Here is a 21,322-nt window from a genome sequence, read left to right as displayed (position 1 = left end):
CTTCAATTTTGTCGCACAATTTTTTTTCCCATTTCGCCGTGAATTTTTGGGTAAAATGACTAATGTCCCTGCAAAGTAGAATTGGTGATGCAAAAAATAAGCCATTATATGGATTTTTAGGTGGAAAATTGAAAGGGTTATGATTTTTTAAAAACGTAAAGAGGAAAAAACGAAAGTGCAAAAACTGAAAAACCCTGCGTCCTTAAGGGGTTAAGCAATAATAACTCTGGGATTCTTTAACTTTTCATTCTGATTCTGAGATAGTTTTTTCATGGCATATTCAAATTTATGTTAGTGGTAAAGTTTCGTCGATACTTGCATCATTTCTTGGTGAAAAAAAAAATTTATGAAAATTTTGAAAATTTTGCATTTTTTTTTACTTTAATACTCTCTGCTTATAAGGGAAATGGACATCCCAAATAAATTATATATTGATTCAAATATACAATATGTCTACTTTATGTTTGAATCATAAAGTTGACATGTTTTCCACTTGGAAAACATCAGAGGGCTTGAAAATTCATCAGCAATTTTCCAATTTTTCAAAAAAATTTTTAAATTGGAATTTTTCAGGGACCAGTTCAGTTTTGAAGTTGCTTTGAGGGGCCTTCATATTAGAAATACCCCATAAATGACCCCATTATGAAAACTGCACACCTCAAAGTATTCAAAATGACATTCATTAAGTGTGTTAACCCTTTAGGTGTTTCACAGGAATGGCAGCAAAGTGAAGGAGAAAATTCTAAATCTTCATTTTTTACAATCACATGTTCTTGTAGACCAAGTTTTTCAATTTTTACAAGAGGTAAAAGGAGAGAAATCACCATAAAATTTGTAACCCAATTTCTCTTGAGTAAGGAAATATCTCACATGTGTATGTCAAGTGCTCTGTGGGTGCACTAGAGGACTCAGAAGGGAAGGAGCGACAGTAGGATTTTAGAGAGTGAGTTTTTCTCAAATGGTTTTTCAGGGGGCCTGTCACATTTAGGAAGCCCCTATGGTGCCAGAACAGCAAAAAAAAATAAAAATAAAAAAAAAATAAAAACAAAACACATGGCATACTATTTTGGAAACTACACCCTTCAAGGAACGTAACAAGGGGTTCAGTGAGCCTTAACACCCCACAGGTGTTTGACAACTTTTCGTTAAAGTTGGATGTGTAAATTTAATTTTCTTCTTTTTTCTTTTCACTAAAATGCTGTTTTTCCCCCAAATTTTACATTTTTACAAGGAGTAATAGGAGAAAATGCCCCTCAAAATGTGTAAATGGAAATACCCCATGTGTGGACGTCAAGTGATCTGCTGGCGCACTACAATGCTCAGAAGAGAAGGAGCGCCATTGAGCTTTTGGAGAGAGAATTTGGTTGGAATAGAAGTCGGGTGCCATGTGCGTTTACAAAGCCCCCTGTGGTGACAGAACTCTGGGCACCCCCCCCCCCCCCAACATGTGACCCCATTTTGGAAACTACACCCCTCACAGAATTTAATAAGGGGTGCAGTGAGCATTTACACCCCACTGGCGTTTGACAGATATTTGGAACAGTGGGCTGTGCAAATGAAAAATGAATCTGTCAAACACCTGTGCAACGTAAATGCTCACTGTACCCCTTATTACATTACGTGAGGGGTGTAGTTTCCAAAATGGACTCACATGTGGGGGGGGGGGTCCATTGTTCCAACTCTATGGGGGCTTTGTAAACACTTTAATTCTGGACAAATTTTTTCTCCAAAAGCCCAATGGTACTCCTTCTCTTCTGAGCATTGTAGTTCGCTCGTAGAGCACTTTACATCCACATATGGGGTATGCTCTTACTCAAAAGAAAAGGGGTTACACATTTTGGGGGACTCCCCCCCCCTATTTTCCCTTGTGAAAATGAAAAATTTAGGGTAACACCAGCATTTTAGTTAAACATTTTTTTTTTCATTTTCCCATCCAAATTTAACAAAAATTTGTCAAACACCTGTGGTGTGTTAAGGCTCACTATACCCCTTGTTACGTTCCATGAGGGGTGTAGTTTCCAAAATGGGGTCACACGTGGGTCTTTTTTTTTGCGGTTATGTCAGAACCACTGTAAAACAGCCACCTCTGTGCAAATCAACAATTTAGGCTTAGTGCATAGTGCGCTCTCACTCCTGAGCCTTGTTGTGCGTCCACAGAGCATTTTCCGTCCACATATGGGGTATGTCCGTACTCAGAAGAAATTGCGTTACAAATTTTGGGGATCTTTTTTTCCGTTTATCTCTTGTGAAAATAAAAAGTGTGAGGCAACAACAGCATGTGAGTGTAAAATGTTGTATTTTTTTACAGTAACAAGCTGGTGTAGACCCCAACTTTTCCTTTTCATAAGGGGTAAAAGGAGAAAAAGCTCCCCAAAATGTGTAACGCAATTGCTCCCGAGTACGGAAATACCCTATATGTGGCCCTAAACTGTTTCCTTGAAATACGACAGGGCTCCAAAGTGAGAGAGTGCCATGCACATTTGAGGACTAAATTAGGGATTGCATAGGGGTGGACATAGGGGTATTCTACGCCAGTGATTCCCAAACAGGGTGCCTCCAGATGTTGCTAAACTCCCAGCATGCCTGGACAGTCAGTGGCTGTCCGGAAATGCTGGGAGTTGTTGTTTTGCAACAGCTGGAGGCTCCATTTTGGAAACACTGCCGTACGATTTTTCTTTTTTATTGGGGGGATAGTGTAAGGGGGTGTATATGTAGTGTTTTACCCTTTATTATGTGTTAGTGTAGTGTAGGGTAGTGTTTTTAGGGTACATTCATATTAGCGGGTTACGATGAGTTTCCCGCTAAGAGTTTGTGCTGCGGCAGAAAATTTGCCGCAGCTCAAACTTGAAGCAGGAAACTCACAGTAAACCCAGCCTTGTGAATGTACCCTGTACATTCATATGGGGGGGGGCTTTACTGGAGGGCATGGATTATTTTCTGTGGGCTTGAGAAACCTTCATTCTCTTTTACAGTATATGAGCACATTATGACATTGGAGGCTGATGCCGTTCTGATACATTTTATTAATACACAATAAAAGAGTGCCTGAACCGGAAAGTGAGGAGTTATTAAAGTGTGTCTGTCTTTTGCAAAAACATTTTATATAAGGTAGATATTAACATTATATGTATATTTGTAATATACATTGGTTAAAAATGTGCATGTTTTGGGTGAAAAAATGCTGTCTTGTCCCTCCATTTATCTGTGCAGAGACAAAATACAGGAAGTGTGGGCAAGACAAGCAATGCTCTATGCACTGAGGCTCAGTGACACGCCCCCAGCTCACACAGCAGGCTGATTGATAAGCTAGGAACCTGTACAGAGGCATGCTTGCCCTGACAAAACTTTCTGTATTGTGTCTCCCTAGAAAGACACACAGGCAATAGCTGCAGGGACAGCATTTTTTTCCATCCAAAAATATACACATTTTTTTTCCAAATGACAGGTACACTTTAACTGCCATCAAAAATATTCCTACTTTTGTTTGATAATACTGCTTGCTTTTTCCGCTTATTTCTACAAAAATACTATGTCATGATATAATGGCATTGTCAGTATCTTCTGTCAGGTGTCGAATCTACATAGCAAGAAAAGAAAATGACGGAAATATTTGTGCATTTTCTTTTTTTCACTCATTTTTTAGTTACACAAAATACTGCCGTGGCACAGTGGCCTTGGTTGAAAAACCTGGCTATAAATAATCGCATGGCTAGATTGGACTTGTAATGAAAATTCCTGGCATACCTTTTTATCTTCATATCTCCAGTGCTGAGATATAAGCCTTCCTGATATCACTTTTAAACCTTTGCCATCTAGTTTTTCTTCTTTTAACCCCTTCCCACAAATAGACGTATATTTATGTCCACTGCGGGCTCCCATTGTATGACATGCTCTCAGCAGCTCATACCCGGTGGGTCCTGGTTGCTTTTGTGGGACAATCTAGATAAGTGATGTCTACTGCACTTCGGTTATCTATTGTTTTAATCATCCAGTCAAAAAAAAAAAAAACAATATGATTAGTTTGACATGATCTCCCGAAACAACAAAAAATTGTGTACTGGGACTAGTCACACGCCTGCCTTGATGATCACCTTATAGATTAACAAACCCAAGTGGGTTTTGTACTGTTATTTATTTATTTTATTTATTATATTTATTATTTTGGTATCTGTTTTGAGTCCAGTCTTCTATATTGGAGTTCTATATGCTCCAATAAGGGCAGTTAAATTATTATTTTTTAAATTTTGGATTCACTTAGTGTTATTGGCTGGATTTTATCTGTAAATATAATAAATGTTACATTTTATGGCACCTTGTCCCTAAGGGACGCTCTTTTCTTTTCTCATGATCTCTCTGGAGAAAATCCATGAATTTCTCATCTTGTAATCTACAGTATTGATTTTAGATGTTAAAAAATCCTATCCTTTAGTATGGTTTCCACTAATTTCCCCACGATTGATTAGAGATGAGTGAGCCTACTTTGGCAAACCCTGATTCAATCCAAACTTTCGGATTTTTCTGGCTTGGCGAACACTCGAGCTTTTACCAGTTTGGCTCACGTGAGTTGGTAAATAGCGCACAAAAAACATGGAAGTATGATTTTTTGGTATATGGGAGAAGCAAGGCCGAGAGATGACATCGGAACATCAGCATATCACATGATAACCAAGGTCTGTCATGTCATTTGCTGCTTACTGTGTAATTAGCACAAAGGCCAAAGGAGACAGCAAGGGGGGAGGGTATTTTTACACAGATAAGAGGGCAGTGACGTCACCCACTCCATGCAGAGAGGTGGAACTGGTGGAGAAAGAGAGAGGGAGAAAGACAGAAATAGGGACAGTTAGTGAATAGAAAGATACAGATTAAAGGGGTACTCCGCCCCTAGACATCTTATCCCCTATCCAAAGGATAGGGGATAAGATGTCAGATCGCCGGGGTCCCGCTGCTGGGGACCCCGGGGATCGCTGCCGCAGCACCCCTCTATCATTACTGGGCAGAGCGAGATTGCTCTGCACATAATGACGGGCAATACAGGGGCCGGAGCATCGTTACGTCACGGCTCCGCCCCTTGTGATGTCACGGCTTGCCCCCGTCAATACAAGTCTATGGGAGGGGGCGTGGTGGTCGTCACGCCCCCTGCCATAGACTTGCATTAAGGGGACGGGCTGTGATGTCACGAGGGGCGGAGCCGTGACGTAACGATGCTCCGGCCCCTGTATCGCCCGTCATTACACACAGAGCGAACTCGCTCTGTGCAATAATGATGGCGGGGTGCCACAGCAGCGATCCCCGGGGTCCCCAGCAGCGGGACCCCGGTGATCTGACATCTTATCCCCTATCCTTTGGATAGGAGATAAGATGCCAGGGGCGGAGTACCCCTTTAACTCCTAAAGGACACATGACGTACTGGAACATCATGTGTCCTCTCCCGATCTATAACGCGGGGCCACCTTCTCTGCGTTTATTTAAGAACAGTTACTGCCATTAAGTACAAAGAAGGAAATATATATATACATACTTACCGATAACACCTGGCCAAGCTGTCACTGTTTAAGGGAGTATAGATGTGAGGGGGATGAATTGAAAGGATCTACTGTGTCTCCAATCGATGCGGCTAGGAATTAAATATATGGATTAATGAGGGCACAAAATAATACTTACAGGTAGTGAGGGTGGTGTACATTGAAACATATCTGTTCATCAATGTTCATATGGACAGATGTGGAAGACATACAAGAACCCTCCAAGTATCATCATCACTATAATGTGAGAGAGGGATGTTTCAATGTAGTTATGAGTATTATCTATAATTGTGTGATCATATATGTCTTAATGACTGTCATGTGACTGGGAGATGAATTGGAATTAATGTCCAATTGTAAATTATCATGATGTGGGAGTGACATCTATTGGTGTGAGCCCAATATATTATAATGACACACACTATGGAATGTAATACTATATAAGGGAATTGATTATATGAAAGAGATGTGTGTCTATATATGGTTATGAATTAAATACATGTAGTCTAACAATTCCCTTGTTTTGATATATAAATATTGAGTTGCACAAGTGAAGAATTAATGAACATCTGATTCCTATATAATTGTATTATAAGTGGTGTCTCACTCCACGAAGATTATTAATTTTAGAACATTGGTACTATACAGATTCTATTGCACACCCTCATTGCATGTGGACATATATATAGCCCGGAATACCTGTGGAGACTAAGTCCCTGCGCATGTGAAATCGCGCAGCTCTGATATAGGAAGCAGGATCGGCTGTTGATATAAGCCTGGATCCTGTAGAGACTAAGTGCTCGCGCATGTGAAATCGCGCAGCACCGATGTAGGAAGGCACAGTGGAAACAGCTGCGAGGATAAGGATTGTCGCAGGGGTCACGGCGCAGGAATGAAGATAATTGAAGTGCTGGCGCAGGGGTTACGGCGCCGCACTTAAATGATCATGTAATACATTACTATAGTAACAACTAAACAATGACGTGGATTGGTGGAAATAAAAGCGCAGCCATAGGTGGAGAGACAGATCCATCAGAAATAGCGCACTATGATTGGATAGGATTACGTCCTACCAATCTAAGACGAGCACTCCCCCAACAGTGACATTACAATAGGAGGTTATTTAAACCCCTGAATTGACGTTCCTCGCTTAGTGCCCTAAAACCTCTTGACAAAGCCGTGTATAACGGCGAAACATGTCGAGGGGGGCCACGAGTAGGTTTTAAAATACAGTGCACGCTCTTCCCTCATAGTGTGCATACTGCAGATGCACACGGATAGATTGAGATACAGTGATGCCAGAATGGCACTCAAAGGACTAGTACCATGGGAAGAGAGATACGCTGATACTTTTAATACGTTTTTTTTGTATTAATAAAGATTATAGCATTTTAAATATATGGGAAATATAGGGGATTAGTGGATCACCTCTTTTGGTGATCTTTTGGTCAATTAACTTTTATACTAGTATCCCTCTCTTCACATCCCTCGCCACCAGATCCACGGTCGCTTGTGGGACAGTCCTTCCGCACCATCCCCTCCACACTCCTATCCCCTGGGGTGAGTCCCGTGCCTTTTCCCATGAAAACCTGTTGCTGGTCAGGTATAAGGACAAGAGGGATGTCCTCATGCTCACCACAATTCATGGGAACAGCAGCACCCCTGTCCCTGTGTAAGGTACTGCGGGACCGGTCCTCAAGCCCGATTGTATTCTGGACTACAATTGGTATATGGGGGGAGTTGATCTTTCTGATCAAGTCCTCAAGCTATATGATGCCATGCGGAAATAACGGACATGGTACAAAAAAGTTGCGGTCTACATGGTACAACTTGATGATATAACTCTTTTGTACTGTCCCAGTATGCTGGCAACACAGGGACATTCCTGCAGTTTCAAAAGGTAGTTCTAAAGGCCCTCATCTTTGGTGGCCGCCAAGGAGCGGGTCAGAGCACTTCGGTAACTGTGGGCCCCCAGAAAAAATGCAGAGTGTGTCACAGGAGGGGAATTCGGAAGGACACCACCACTCAGAGTGACACTTGCCCCGATCATCCGGGCCTCTGCATTAAAAACTGCTTCAGGGAGTATCACACTTCCATGGAGCACTACATTTTTAATCCTTTTCCCTGATTTTAATTCCCCAGTATTAGACTCCAATGTACCAGTCCACAGTCCAAATTTTAAAACAAACCCCCCCCCCCAAAAAAAAATTCCCAAAACCTCTATCCCAATACCCCTAATATATATTTTTTTCCCCAAAAAATGGGTCATGGGACACAGAGTCAACAGCATTGGGCGTTTTCAGTTGCCTCAAATGCGCAGTGCTCTCTCCCCACCTGAGCGGGGTGCGCATTTAAGGTAACAGAATAGGGACGGCCACACAGATCACATTCCCAGAATGATAATTCAGAGAATAGGGTTTGAGGCGGGCATAACTTTTACTTTCGGCTATGCTCTGGGTCATCATTCTGGGAATTGGCATATCAGTATTAAAATTGCAATTTTCATCATCCCCCCCATAGTACACTTCATCCATTCCTGGAAAATAAACTTAGGGAACACTGTCTGTTCCAAATGTCCACTTCACCGCTTTACACCTTCCCTAGGGGGTTTACTGTTTGTAATAGGCTCACATGTGGGTGTTCCCTTCTTGTATTTTCCATTCCTGGATAATAAATTTAGGAAACATCCGTGCGTTCAAAATGTCCTCTTTACCCCTATACCCTTTCCTCAGGGTGGGTACTTTTTGTAAAGGTGTCACGTGTGGGTGTTTCATTTTTCTCTGAATGTATGTAACTACTGATATGCCATAGGCCTCAAATGCAAACAGACCTCTATGACTTCTGAGCCTTGTTGTGCCACCGCCCAGCACATTACCCCATATGTGTATGTGTTTCCATAGTCAGAAGAAAAAGCCCTCCAAAATTTGTAACCCAATTTCTCCAAATACCCCTTGTGAAAATGTAAAAAAAATTGGGTAACCCCAGCATTTTAGTGTAAAAAAATCACATTTTTGTTTTATGGCCCACTGTTCAAAAAACCTGTGAGGTATAAGTACTTACTGTACCCCTTGTTACCTTCCTTGAGGGGTGTAGTTTCAAAATTGTGGTCACTTGCCGGGGTTTATTTTTTTTATTTTACGTCAGAACCTCAACCATTGCAGTGCAAAGCAACACTTTAGGCCTCAAATCTCATCTGTGCTGTCTCACTCCTAAGCCCTGTTTTGCACCCGCATAGCGCTTTACTGCCATATATGGGGTATATCCTTATTCTGGAGAAATTGGGCTCTAAATTTTGTGGAGCTTTTTTTCTCTTACTACTTGTGAAACTAAAAAAAAATTGGTTAATACCAGCAATTTAGTATTAAAAATCTAATTTTTCACTTTTACGGCCCACTGTTCAGAAAACCTGTGAGGTGTAAGTACTCACTGTAATGCTTGTTACATTTCTGAAGGTGTCACATGTGGGGGTTTTCTGCTGTTCTGGCTCCATGGTAGGTTTGAAATTGCACATGGCCCCCGACTTCAATTTCAGCAAAATTCTCTCTCCAAAAGACCAGTGGCACTCCTTCTGTTCTGAGACCTGTAGTGCGCCAGCAGAGCACTTAACATCCACATATGGGGCATTTTCTTAATCGGAAGGAATTGGGCATCAAATTTTGGGGTCCATTTTCTCTAATTACCCCTTGTGCAAAAATGGCTCAGTCCTTAAGGTGAAAAAGGGCTCAGTCCTTAAGGGGTTAAGAGCATTCCAGAAGATTGGAGAAAAGGCTGTTGGAAAGTATTAAATAAAAAAGCACATTTAAAACCACAAAACTTAACCAACAAAACCGTTTCAAAGGTGCAAGTAAAAATCATCAACAAGGTCCTAGAAAAAAAACTCTAAGTGCTGTAGGCCTTTCTAGCCTCATGTCAGGACAATGGGGGAGATTTATAAAAAACCTGGGTAGAGAAAAAGTGGTAGAGTTGCCAGAACAATCAGATAGCTTCTTTCATTTTTAAAGGAAAACTGTCAGCTTTCTCCCCGCACTAACCAGCAGTACTGGCTGGTAGTGGGGGGGACGCTGATCAGTTTGATCCTTACTGTGCCCCGAATCTGCCATGCTGTTCGTCCGTAATCTTCTATTATCGGTATATTCAAATGAGGTGCTAACTGGCACTCTGACGTCAGTGTCGGGCCACAGCGCTGCCAAGCTCATTAATATTCCTCCCCTCTCTCTTCATTACAGAGCGGGGAGAAGAGGGAGAGGTGGAGGGAAAGGGGGGGGGGGGAATATTGATGAGCAAGGCGGCGCTGCGGCCTGGCACTGACGTCAGAGTGCCAGTTAGCGCCTCATTTGAATATACCGATAATACAAGATTACGGCCGAATGGTGGGACTGATCAGCGTCCCCCGCACTACCAGCCAGTACCGCTAGTTAGTGCGGGAGGAGAAAGCGGACAGTTTTCCTTTAAAAAGGCCTCTGAAAACTGAAAGCTGAAAGAAGCAATCTGATTGGTTGCTGTAAGCAATTGTACCACTTATCCTCTACACAGGTTTTGATAAATCTGCCCCAGTATTTATACGGACATACATTTATGACTGTCTTGGTAATGTTTTGGATTAGTCTAGTTAATATCTGTCTTTAAACATTTTTGTCTTTTTCTAGCTACAGCTATAAGTGTATCCTGTATAATTGCATTGTTGCTGTGGAGTCCAGATCCTAAACAGCTTTCTGTATTTTTCATTTTTCCTGCCCTGTGGAGTATTTCTGATGCAATCTGTCAAACTCTTCTAAATGGTTAGTACTTTAAATAACTCTTTAATAAATTTAAGATGCATTGGTATTAGAGGCGAACCTCTTAGGGTGCGTTCACACGGAGTAATTCAAGAGGAATTTACTCGAGTAATTCCTCTTGAATTCACCACTCCAAATTAATGCACATCCCCTCTGCTCTTTGACTTTAATGTTTTTTCCGTTGTCCTGTTCACACTGCGGAAATTCTGCTAGCGGAATTCCGACGCTGAATTCCGTTCCGCTTGAAGAAAGAACATGTTCATTCTTCAAGCGGAATCCGCTAGCAGAAATCAATAGAAGTCAATGGTAAAAAAAATTCCGCCTGACATCGTTTTCGCATGGAATTTGCGTGGAATTTGCGCGGAAATGGCTGAAAACCCCTCCATTTCTTTCTCCCCTATTTCCACGCGCAATTCCGCATGAAATTCCATGCAAATTCCACGCAAATTTTGCGCAAATTTAGTGCAAAAAAAAAAAAATTCAGTTCGTAATTTTTTCAGCATGAATTCCTCTTGATTTACTCCATGTGAACGCACCCTTAAGATTTCTTTCAGGAGGTTTAACAGATGGTAATCATTTAACCCTTTAAAGGCTATAATTAGTAGCCATTGAAATAGCTAAATGAGAGGTGTCGGTCCTGTCAGGTGTCTGATAAGTACCCCTACAAGGTAATTGCAGCCGGAGGCCTTTACTAGACCTCCATGCCTGCTGTAGTAAATTTGCTTATACAGTTGTCCTCTGGCAGGCTATACCAAATATTTATTATTAATTATATGCAATAGCATAGCAATAAACAGTATAAGTAATCTAATAATTGCATATAATAGAGTGAGGGACTTGAAAAGTGTAAAAAATAAGAAACATTTTTAAAAAAATATAAGAAAGCTCCTCCCCTGATAAATATTCAGATCACGCAACAAGGGTTGTGCAGCTCAAAGAAAAAGGTCGAGAAGCAAGAGAAGGAATAAAAGAAGAAAAGGGAAAAAAAGATTGAAAAAAGACAAAAATAAAAATACATAATGAATTAAAAAATGAATATATTATGATGTAAAAATTAAATTGTCTAGTGAGGTGTAGCACCCTTGCGCTCTCCCCACTTAAGTATACAATGCAAGGTAATAAAATAAAAATTATATAGGTGATAAACAGGTTAATAAAATATCAATACACCATAAGGGTGCGTTGCCACCTGGTGTATACGCAGCGTATTTCACACTGCGCAAAATTTTCGGCAGCAGCGGGAAATACTCTGCGTATTCCTCAATCACTATGCACACAGGGCTTTCCGGCCGCAGCCCTATGCGTGAAGTGAGTTTTGGAGGCAGAGCTGTGTGCCGGCATGACTGTGACGCGCCGCTCCGCCTCCAAAACTCACTGCACACATAGGGCTGCCACCGGAAAGCCCTGTGTGTATAGTGAGCGAGGAATACGCAGCGTATTTACCGCTGCTGCCGTAAATTTGGTGGGAACACACCCTTAGTAAGACAATGAATTTACTGTGACTTTCCCTTCAGAAATTGAGACACCTGATGCCAGACACCTTTTGAAATGCAAATGCCCATATTCTTCCCCTTCGTCAACTGTTGAGAGAGAGAGTTTCGAGAGAAATCCATACACATTAGTCTGTTGGCCTGCACGACTGAAATGAGCAAGTTCAGTTGACATTTATCTAAAATGTACAGTCACCTTTAAAAAGAACATACTGCCCTTTCTAAGAGTAGCATTAAGAAGTGAAAGAGACCCTGATTTTAATGCTGTGTCAATTATTTTTTCTGCAGTGGTTAGTCAGTTGCAAACAATATGGTGCACACTCTATAACACTCAGTATTTATATCGACACATTAAAAAAATGTATTAAAACTATGGTTGCATATTGCACGTATTTTGCTACACAATATAAACCAAAATATGTCCTAAAGAACTGATTTGCCTGTTTCATCAGTTCACTTGATTTACCAATTCTCTGGGTCATAGAACAAAAAGAGTGAATTGATCTGCTCATTAAAAAACAAATACTAAACTTGTCAATGTGAGCCAGGGGTGGAATGACAACTCATGGGGCCCTCGGGCAATAGAAGATCATGGACCCCCATGTGCATTGGCCTCAGGCAGCTCAGCATCATCAACCAATGAGATGGCTGATGTTGGTCGATGTCTAGCATTAACCCTTTAGATGCCACAAGCAAAGTTGATTGCTGCATCTAAAATGGAAAAAGCCTCATCAAAAATGGCTTGCTCAGTGGGTTGATTGGGACCACTGTGATGAAATCGTGGGGTCCCGATCAGCTGAGAAGAAGGTGGGAGGACCCTTACCTGCCTCCTCACCGTCCCATCCATCCTCCAATAATGCAAGCAGCATTAGCAGCTGATAACACTGATCAGTGTTTGCAATCTAAAGATTACATGTAATATTCTAATATGGACACAATAAAATTATGAATAATATGTAAAAAAAAAAAGTGAATAAATGTGAATAAGCCCCTTCCTAATAAAAGTTTAAATCACACCCCGTTTCCCGTAAAAAAACAACTATTAAAAGGTCAATGGTATACATGTAAAAAAAAATACCAGAGTCCAGAATTGCTGATTCTTGGTCACTTCAAATAGCAGGAAAAAAAAAATCTAAAAAGTTATCAAAAAGGCCCATCAAAACTACATATCATGGTGCATAAAATAAGCCCTCATACATCGTCATTCATGGAAAAATAAATGTTATAGAGGGTCAGAAGAATACAATTTTAAGCATACTAATTCTTGGATAAAAAGTTATTTTTTTAAAAGTAGTAAAATAAAATAAAACCTATATAAATTGTACATCACTGTAATCATATGGACCTACAGAATAAAGATAATGTGTAATTTATATTGCAAAGTGCACTATGTAGAAACAGAAGTCCCCAAAATTAGCAAAATAGCATTATATACACATACACTTACATAGAATCCCCCTTTCGAGTTAAGAGGTTGGCCAAATTTTTATGTCTTTATTTAACCCTTTCCACTATCTACCCCTAAGGCTCCCAATAGGGTACTAGAGCAATGTTTTTCTAACAGTGTGCCTCCAGCTGTTGCAAAACTACAACTCCCAGCCAAAGGCTGGCCAGGCATGCCGGCAGTTGTAGTTTAGCAACAGCTGGAGACACACTGTTTGGAAACACTGTACTAGAGCCTTCATGTATCCCTAATGTGTGGTGTATAAATCAGTGTTTTCCAACCAGGTGTATCAAAACAACAATTCCCAGCATGCCTGGACAGCCTTTGGCTGGGAGTTGTAATTTGGCAACAGCTGGAGGCACCCTGGTTGGAAAAGCCTGATGTGTGTGTGTATAGATGCAGGGCTGTGATAAGTTACTTACACAGAGATGGATGTTTTCAGTGTCGGCTGCCTCACTCCCCCACGCGACCTCCAAGGTGGCCATGCAAGCAAACAGGACAACATTTGTTTTTCTTAAAGGGCAGTCCATAGAAGGAGCAGGAGAGCCTATCTCAATCCGTGTGCTAAGACACAGATTTAAACTCTGCAGCTCCTTCTAATGTTAGTTTTTGTCTGGGCATATGACTGTGTCTAGGCCTCCCTCAGACACGGGCCCGAATGCCCGATGTGTCAATCCACCCCTGATGTGACCTTAATATGTGACCAAATTGCCAAATGGGTTATAATAATTGATCAAAATGTAACCCAAAGGGATGACTTAAAAGGGGACTCTGTCCCAAGACATGTCTGATTGCAGGGGTCCCACCACTGGGAACGACAGCAATCTATTTTGCAGCACCCCCTGTGATCTGGTACACGGAGCGAACTTCACTCTGTGCCCGATGACTGCCGATGCAGGGGCCAGAGGCTAGAGACGTGATGCCCCCTCATGACGTTTGGTTTCTCCCTTCCTATGTTGTACAGGTGCATTGCCCCTCTTCAGGTAGTGGTGGGGGTAGTAAGGTTGGATCTGTTGCGCTGGTCAAGTGACCGCTAACAAAAGAATTGTTTATTATGTAAAAGTTAATAAAATTTGATATTGCCATAAACAAATCAACTTCAGAATAAAGTTATTTACACTGCACAGAGAAAGCCTTAAAAATAATTCGATATTTAAAGATAATTAGTATTTTTATTATTCACATCACTTCTCGAAAATGTAATAAAAATCGATCACAATGTCACATTTACTTAGAAATAGTACGGATGAAAATGTCAACTCATCCCACTAAAAACAGCTATAAAAAATAAATAAATGATGTGAAGATGTGCTGATCAGTGGGGTCCTATAATGAGTTAAATCAAATTCTTCTGTGCTTGCTAGTTTCCACTTTGTACTACCGGTATTTCCATTTCCAATTAAATTAGCCAAAACTAGTTTAAAAATAGGGCCAAAAACAGTAGAAAAGCAAAAAATGGCGGAAAATACTTAAAAAAAATTTTTTTTTATTACAAAAAGCTGTTTTGAATGAAAACACATGCAGATCTTTATAATGGCATATGTCTGCCACTGTCTGTCATTGTAAAAAAAAAAAAAAAAAAACAGGCATTACACTTATGCTAACAGAATTTTCTTTTGTTACACATTTTCGAAATAGGAATAGCATGTTTTCTTTTTTGTTCATATATAGAAGTTTATTGTTTAACATGTTAACACAAGGTATTGTGAACACGGCCTTAGGCCCCCTGTGCAACACTGTATTTGGCATTTATGAACATGTACTATATATACTATAGTATCTACAATGTATAAGCAATGTGGCTCAGTGGCCTTGCAGCACTAGGGTCCTAGATTCAAATCCGACTAAGGACAAAATCTACAAGTTAGCATGTTCTCCATGTTCACATGCCAAAACATACTGATAGGTGAGTTTAGATTGTGAGCTCCATTAGAGACAGGGACCAATTTGAGTAAACAGTAGTGTTGCTCGCGAATATTCGCAATTCAAATGTTATTCGCAAATATCGCATATTCGTTTTTTTTTTTTTTTCACAGTACACATCACAGTGATCATCCCTCTCTGCTTCCAGCTTGTGTGGTCTAAAGAAGGCTCTAATACTACTGTGTGAGACCGCCGGGCGAATATTCGCATATGCAAATATTCGCATATGCGAATATTCGCGAATATTGATCCCTCCCTTCTGCTGCTTCTATCAAGTAACACTGGTATACTTGCTATAAAGTTCATAAATTTTCACTTATGCGAATTTTCGCATATGGGAAAAAACGCGAATATGCGAATTTTGCGAATATATGACGAATTTATTTACAAGTTTCTGACCACTTATAAAATGTGTTCAATGTGCTGCCCATTGTGTTGGATTGTCAATGCAACCCTCTTCTCCCACTCTTCACACACTGATAGCAACACCGCAGGAGAAATGCTCGCACAGGCTTCCAGTATCCATAGTTTTAGGTGTTGCAGAATGGGCAAAACAAAAATTGGAACAGGACCCTCAATTCACGCAGAAGATTTTGTTCAGTGATGAGGCAAACTTTTATGTGAATGGTGAAGTTAACAAACAAAACCCCCACTATTGGTCTGACACTAACCCACATTGGATAGATCCCTCCAAGACTGTTGGAACACAAAAATTGATGGTATGGTGTGGTATATGGGGTACAAAGATAGTGGGGCCATTCTTCATCAATGGAAACCTCAAGGCCACTAGATATGCAAAATTGCTACATGATGATGTGTTTCCCTCTTTATGCACTGAAGCTGGCACGTTCCCTGAGTTTTTCCAGCAAGATGGTGCACCACCACATTATGGGTGTCAGGTACGAGCATTCCTAGATGAACAGTTTCCTGGAAAGTGGATTGGGCGTCGTGGGCCAGTTGAATGGCCCCCAAGGTCTCCCGATCTGATCCCCTTAGACTTAAAAGTCACCTGACACCCATAATGTGGTGGTGCACCATCTTGCTGGAAAAACTCAGGGAACGTGCCAGGTCCGAGCATTCCTAGATTAACAGTTTCCTGGAAAGAGGATTGGTCATCGTGGGCCAGTTAAATGGCCCCCAAGGTCTCCCAATCTGACCCCCTTAGACTTTTATCTTTGGGTCATCTGAAGGCAATTGTCTATGCTGTGAAGATACGAGATGTGCAGCACCTGAAACTACAGATACTGGAAGCCTGTGCTAGCATTTCTCCTGCGGTGTTGCTATCAGTGTGTGAAGAGTGGGTGAAGAGGGTTATATTAACAATCCAACACAATGGGCAGCACATTGAACACATTTTATAAGTAGTCAGAAACTTGTAAATAACTCATGAAAGAATACAGTTACGTTAAAACCAAGCACATCATTGTTTTTCTTGTGAAATTCCCAATAAGTTTGATGTGTCACATGACCCTCTTCCTATTGAAAAAACAAAAGTTGGATTCAAAATGGCCGACTTCAAAATGGCCGCCATGGTCACCACCCATCTTGAAAAGTTTCCCCCCTCACATATACTAATGTGCCACAAACAGGAAGTTAATATCACCAACCATTCCCATTTTATTAAGGTGTATCCATATAAATGGCCCACCCTGTAGAGGTGTTTTTCCCTAAATGTACTGTTATTAGTAGAGTATATGCACAATGGCGCATTGCATGCCTATGTGTCCTAATTGTTGAACTGTAGGACATTCCTTGCATCACTGCACAGTTCAGCAAATAGCTGTAAAGTAATTAAACTTTTTTTTTGTAAACCCATGTATGGACTTGAAATAATTATCTTAATATATTTCTTTTCTTACAGCTTTTTATGGAGTTTTATTTGATGACCACAAAGAAGCAGCTTTTGCAAATTATCGTCTGTGGGAATCTCTTGGCTATGTCATTGCATTTGCATACAGTAACCATTTGTGTGTCTCTGTAAAGCTATATGTAGTACTTGTTATTTTATTGATTGGGATGATTCTTTACCTTGTGGTTGAATATTTAGAATACAGAAAACAGAAAGCAAGTTCTCAAGACACAAATATAGTAATTATGGAAGAAAGCCTGAAAGTTTTATATGAAACAGAGTTAGGCTAGGTTCACATTGCTGTTTGCATCCAACCCATTAAGGGTCTATTCTGCCCATGAAATGGGTCAGATGCACTTGCATGGGGTCCGTCGGTAATCTGGTTATTTTACAGAAGTTTAGCGGAGAAAAAAATAGCTTGCACTATTTTTTTCGCCGCTAAACTTGTCGGGATTGCCGTTGGAGCTCCACATTACGGACCCCTACAGCACTGTGAACAAGGCCTAATATAGTCAACACTATGGCCCTGATTTACTAAGAGTGGAGTGTCATTTTCTTTGTGGGTTTTAATTCCCTTCAAGTTTTTTCCACAGTATTTACTAATGTTTCCTTAAGGCTAGGTTTCCACTTGTTTTTTTTTTTTGTACACCTAAAACAAACGCCGCAAATAACGCCAGAAAAACTGCCACAGGTTTTTCCTGAGTTTTGGCAGTTTTTCTGGCATTTTTTCTGGCGTTTTCCCTGGTGTGTGGAAACAGCCAAATTTGTCCCCTGTTGCAGTTTTTTCACTGCCTTCTGGGTACCACTCTGTGGGTCGGATGCTGAGCGCCCGGTACACAGAGTGTAAGGAGATGAGGAGTGCTGTATAGCATCACTACTCACCTCCCCGGCTGTATAGTATAAAGGGGGCATAGTGTACCCATGTATACTATACAGGAGCCGGGAATCCTGTCACCAGACTGACAGGACTCCCTGCTCCTATAGCCCCTTTGGGTGGTATACAGAATATACAGCTATAGATATATATAGCTATAGATAGCTGTATATAGTGTGTATACAGAACAGGAGGTCCACTTACCTCCCTCGTTTCTGTCACCGCCAGTCCGTGTAGCTCCACCCCTAGTGATTACGTCATTAGGGGCGGAGCTACAGACATATTCAGGCTAGTCTGAAGCTCTGTTCACATTGTCCGTTTTGGATAATGGGAACAGACCCTTCTGCCAGTGTCTACCCAGACAGGGAGACTCCAGCTGTTGCTAAACTACAACTCCCAGCATGCCAAGACAGCCAAAGGCTGTCTGGGCATGCTGGGAGTTGTAGTTTTGCACCAATTGGAGGCTCACTGTTTAGGTAGACATTGCATTATGGGTGCTCTCCCATGCAGAGAGTGCAAAAAATGTCCAAACCTATTTTTGGTGTTTTTTTTCTTCTTGTTTCAGATCCGTGTATGCAGAGGATTACGACGGATTTGATGGATTACAACGGATGAACTTTATTTTTTTAATTTTAATAAACGAGGGCTGTGGGGGAGTGTTTTTTTAAAATAAAATAATTTTTCCAATGTGTTGTGTCTTTTTTTAATTGAATATTCAGGCTTATTTATGGAGGCTGTCTAATAGACAGAATCCATTACTAAGCCGGGGCTTAGCGTTAGCCCCAAAAACAGCTGGCGCTAACCCCCAATTATTACCCTGGTACCCACTGCCACAGGGGTGCTGGGAAGAGCTGGTACCAACAGGCCCGGAGCGTCAAAAATGGTGCTCCTGGGCCTAGGTGGCAACAGGCTGGCGTTATTTAGGCTGGGGAGGGCCAGTAACAATGGTCCTCGCCCACCCTGGTAACATCAGGCTGGTGCTGCTTTGTTGGTATCTTGCTGATACTGAATATACAGGGAACCCTATGCGTTTTTTTTTCATAAATAAAAATAAATAAAAAAAACGTTCCCCCTATTTTCAGTATCAGCCAGATACCAACAAAGCAGCAACAGCCTTATGTTACCAGGGTGGGGAAGGACCATTGTTACTGGCCATCCCCAGCCTAAATAACGCCAGCCTGTTACCGCCTAGGCCCAGGAGTGCCACTTTTGACGCTCCGGGCCTGTTGGTACCGGCTCTTCCCGGCACTCCTGTGGCAGTGGGTACCAGGGTAATAATTGGGAGTTAGTGCTAGCTGTTTTTGGGGCTAACGCTAAGCCCTGACTTAGTAATGGATTCCGTCTATTAGACAGCCTCCATAACTAAGCCTGAATATTCAATAAAAAAGAAAACACAACACAATGGAAAAATTATTTTATTTTAAAAAACACTCCCCACAGCCCTCGTTAACCATTTTATTAAAATGTAAAAAATCCTGTTCATCCATGGTAATCCATGTTGTAATCCTCTGCATACACAAATCTGAAACGAGAAGAAAGAAAAAAACACAAAAAAAATGGGTTAGGACATTTTTTGCGCTCTCTGCAGGGGAGAGCGCCGATAATGCAATGTCTACCTAAACAGTGAGCCTCCAATTGGTGCAAAACTACAACTCCCAGCATGGCTGTCTGGGCATGCTGGGAGTTGTAGTTTAGCAACAGCTGGAGTCTCCCTGTTTGGGTAGACAATGGCTGAAGGGTCTGTTCCCATAATCCAATACGGACAATGTTAACAGAGCCTTATACCCTTGCCAGCCTGGATCGCGTCTGTAGCTCCGCCCTAATGATGTCATCACTAGGGGCGGAGCTACACAGACCCACGTGGACTGGACGGAGGTAAGGGGACTTCATCTTCTGTATACACTATATACAGCTATCTATAGATAGCTGTATATAGTGTATACCGCCCAAAGGGTTAAGCTACACTGTCCAACAGTGTAAGTTAACTCTTTCCTTGCCGGGCTGGCTTAGCGCACAGCTCAGCAAGGGGTTAAGTGAGCCAGCAATGTGTACACTGTATACACATTGCAGGCTTACTGTAAGTTCTTGCTGGGCAGTATGTATACGATGTATATCTACTGCTCAGGCTCTGTAGCCTTGAGAACAGCTGATCCCGACAGTCACTTCAGGAGGATCGCAGCTGGTGTCAGGAGGAGTGACATCCGCTGTGATCTGTCCCTTACTGCAGGTACTCCGACTCCCAACATGGAGTACACTCTGCTCCATGCTGGGAGCTGTAGTACCTGCATTAATAGACAGATCGCAGCGAATGTCACTCTTCCTGACACCCGCTGTAGTATGATGTAGATACGGCGGCTGCTCTTCTATAGTCCCCTGCACTGCCGTATATATACACATATTCCTATTTCCCACAGAGTTGTGATTGGATGGAACCATCTGGCCAATCACAGCTCTCTGTGGGAAATATGAATAGATGTGTATATATGGCAGTGCAGGGGACCATAGAAGAGCGGGCGCTGCATTTATACAGTATACAGGAGGATCGCAACGGACCCGGCGATCTGTCAATTAGTACAGGTAACTACTACTGCTATCATGGAACAGTGTGGGAGTAGTAGTACTACCTAAAAAATGTAAAAAAAATAAATAAAAAGGGAAACACACACACTACATTTTTATTATTGTCGGCTACAATTTTAGTGCCTACCCGCGCACATAAATTGATTTTGTTATAAAAAAGATAAATTTAGTTAAATACAATTTAAAATAGGTATCTCCAACACTTTTTTGGATCACTAAAGTCCAAAAGAGAATAAAAACCGCCTGAAAAAACACCAAATTTAAAACCCATATGGCGTTTTTCTTGGTGTTTTTTTTTACTCCCATAGACTTCTATGGGAGAAAAACGCTAAGATTTTCCCGAAAAAACGCCAAAGTCTCGACAAGAGGTCATTTTTAAAAAATTGCCATTTTTAAAAAACTGGTCATTTTTAAAAAACGCAAAAAGGATAAAAAAATGCCAAACTGAAAAACTCCAAGTGGATTTGGCATTTTGCAGTTTACTATTGACTTGCAGCTAACATCTGGCCGCAGCGTTTTTTCACAAAAAAAACGCCATGCAGCAGAATGGGCGTTTTTATTGGCGTTTTTGTAAAAAAAAAACAAGTGGAAACCTAGCCTAAGTTTTGCACTTTTCCCTACATTTTGCTTTTATACAACTGCTCTGAGCTGTGGGGTTTTCTTGGGCTCAAATCCACCACATTTACTGTGGAAACCTTAGTAAATATGGTGGGATTTTTTGAAAATGTAGTAAAAAAGGAATATAATGGGGCTCAAGGATATGGACAATAACAAGATAAAGCAATTTGAATTTATTAAATTATGAATTAATAAACATCCAATCAATATGTGATATAAAATCAGGACTGCACACCACAGGGCCCTT

The 21,322-nt window shown here is 41.2% G+C and overlaps 1 protein-coding gene across 3 annotated transcripts in view; it reads left to right on the top strand.

The window, feature by feature from the left end:
• The window catches only part of LOC130362475 (protein unc-93 homolog A-like), a 93,797-nt gene extending 76,189 nt beyond the window's left edge, over nucleotides 1-17,608 (top strand). For all 3 annotated transcript variants that reach the window (XM_056567021.1, XM_056567020.1, XM_056567022.1), the window contains 2 exons: nucleotides 10,169-10,300; nucleotides 17,016-17,608. In XM_056567021.1, coding sequence (XP_056422996.1) covers nucleotides 10,169-10,300; nucleotides 17,016-17,293 — 410 coding nt within the window. In that variant the 3' untranslated portion in view covers nucleotides 17,294-17,608. The remainder of the gene's footprint in view (nucleotides 1-10,168; nucleotides 10,301-17,015) is intronic.
• Nucleotides 17,609-21,322: the final 3,714 nt, after the last annotated feature.

This window comes from Hyla sarda, chromosome 3 (genome assembly GCF_029499605.1).
Source record: "Hyla sarda isolate aHylSar1 chromosome 3, aHylSar1.hap1, whole genome shotgun sequence".
NCBI classification, from domain to species: Eukaryota; Metazoa; Chordata; class Amphibia; order Anura; family Hylidae; genus Hyla; species Hyla sarda.
This window is presented reverse-complemented; position numbering and strand designations above follow the sequence as displayed.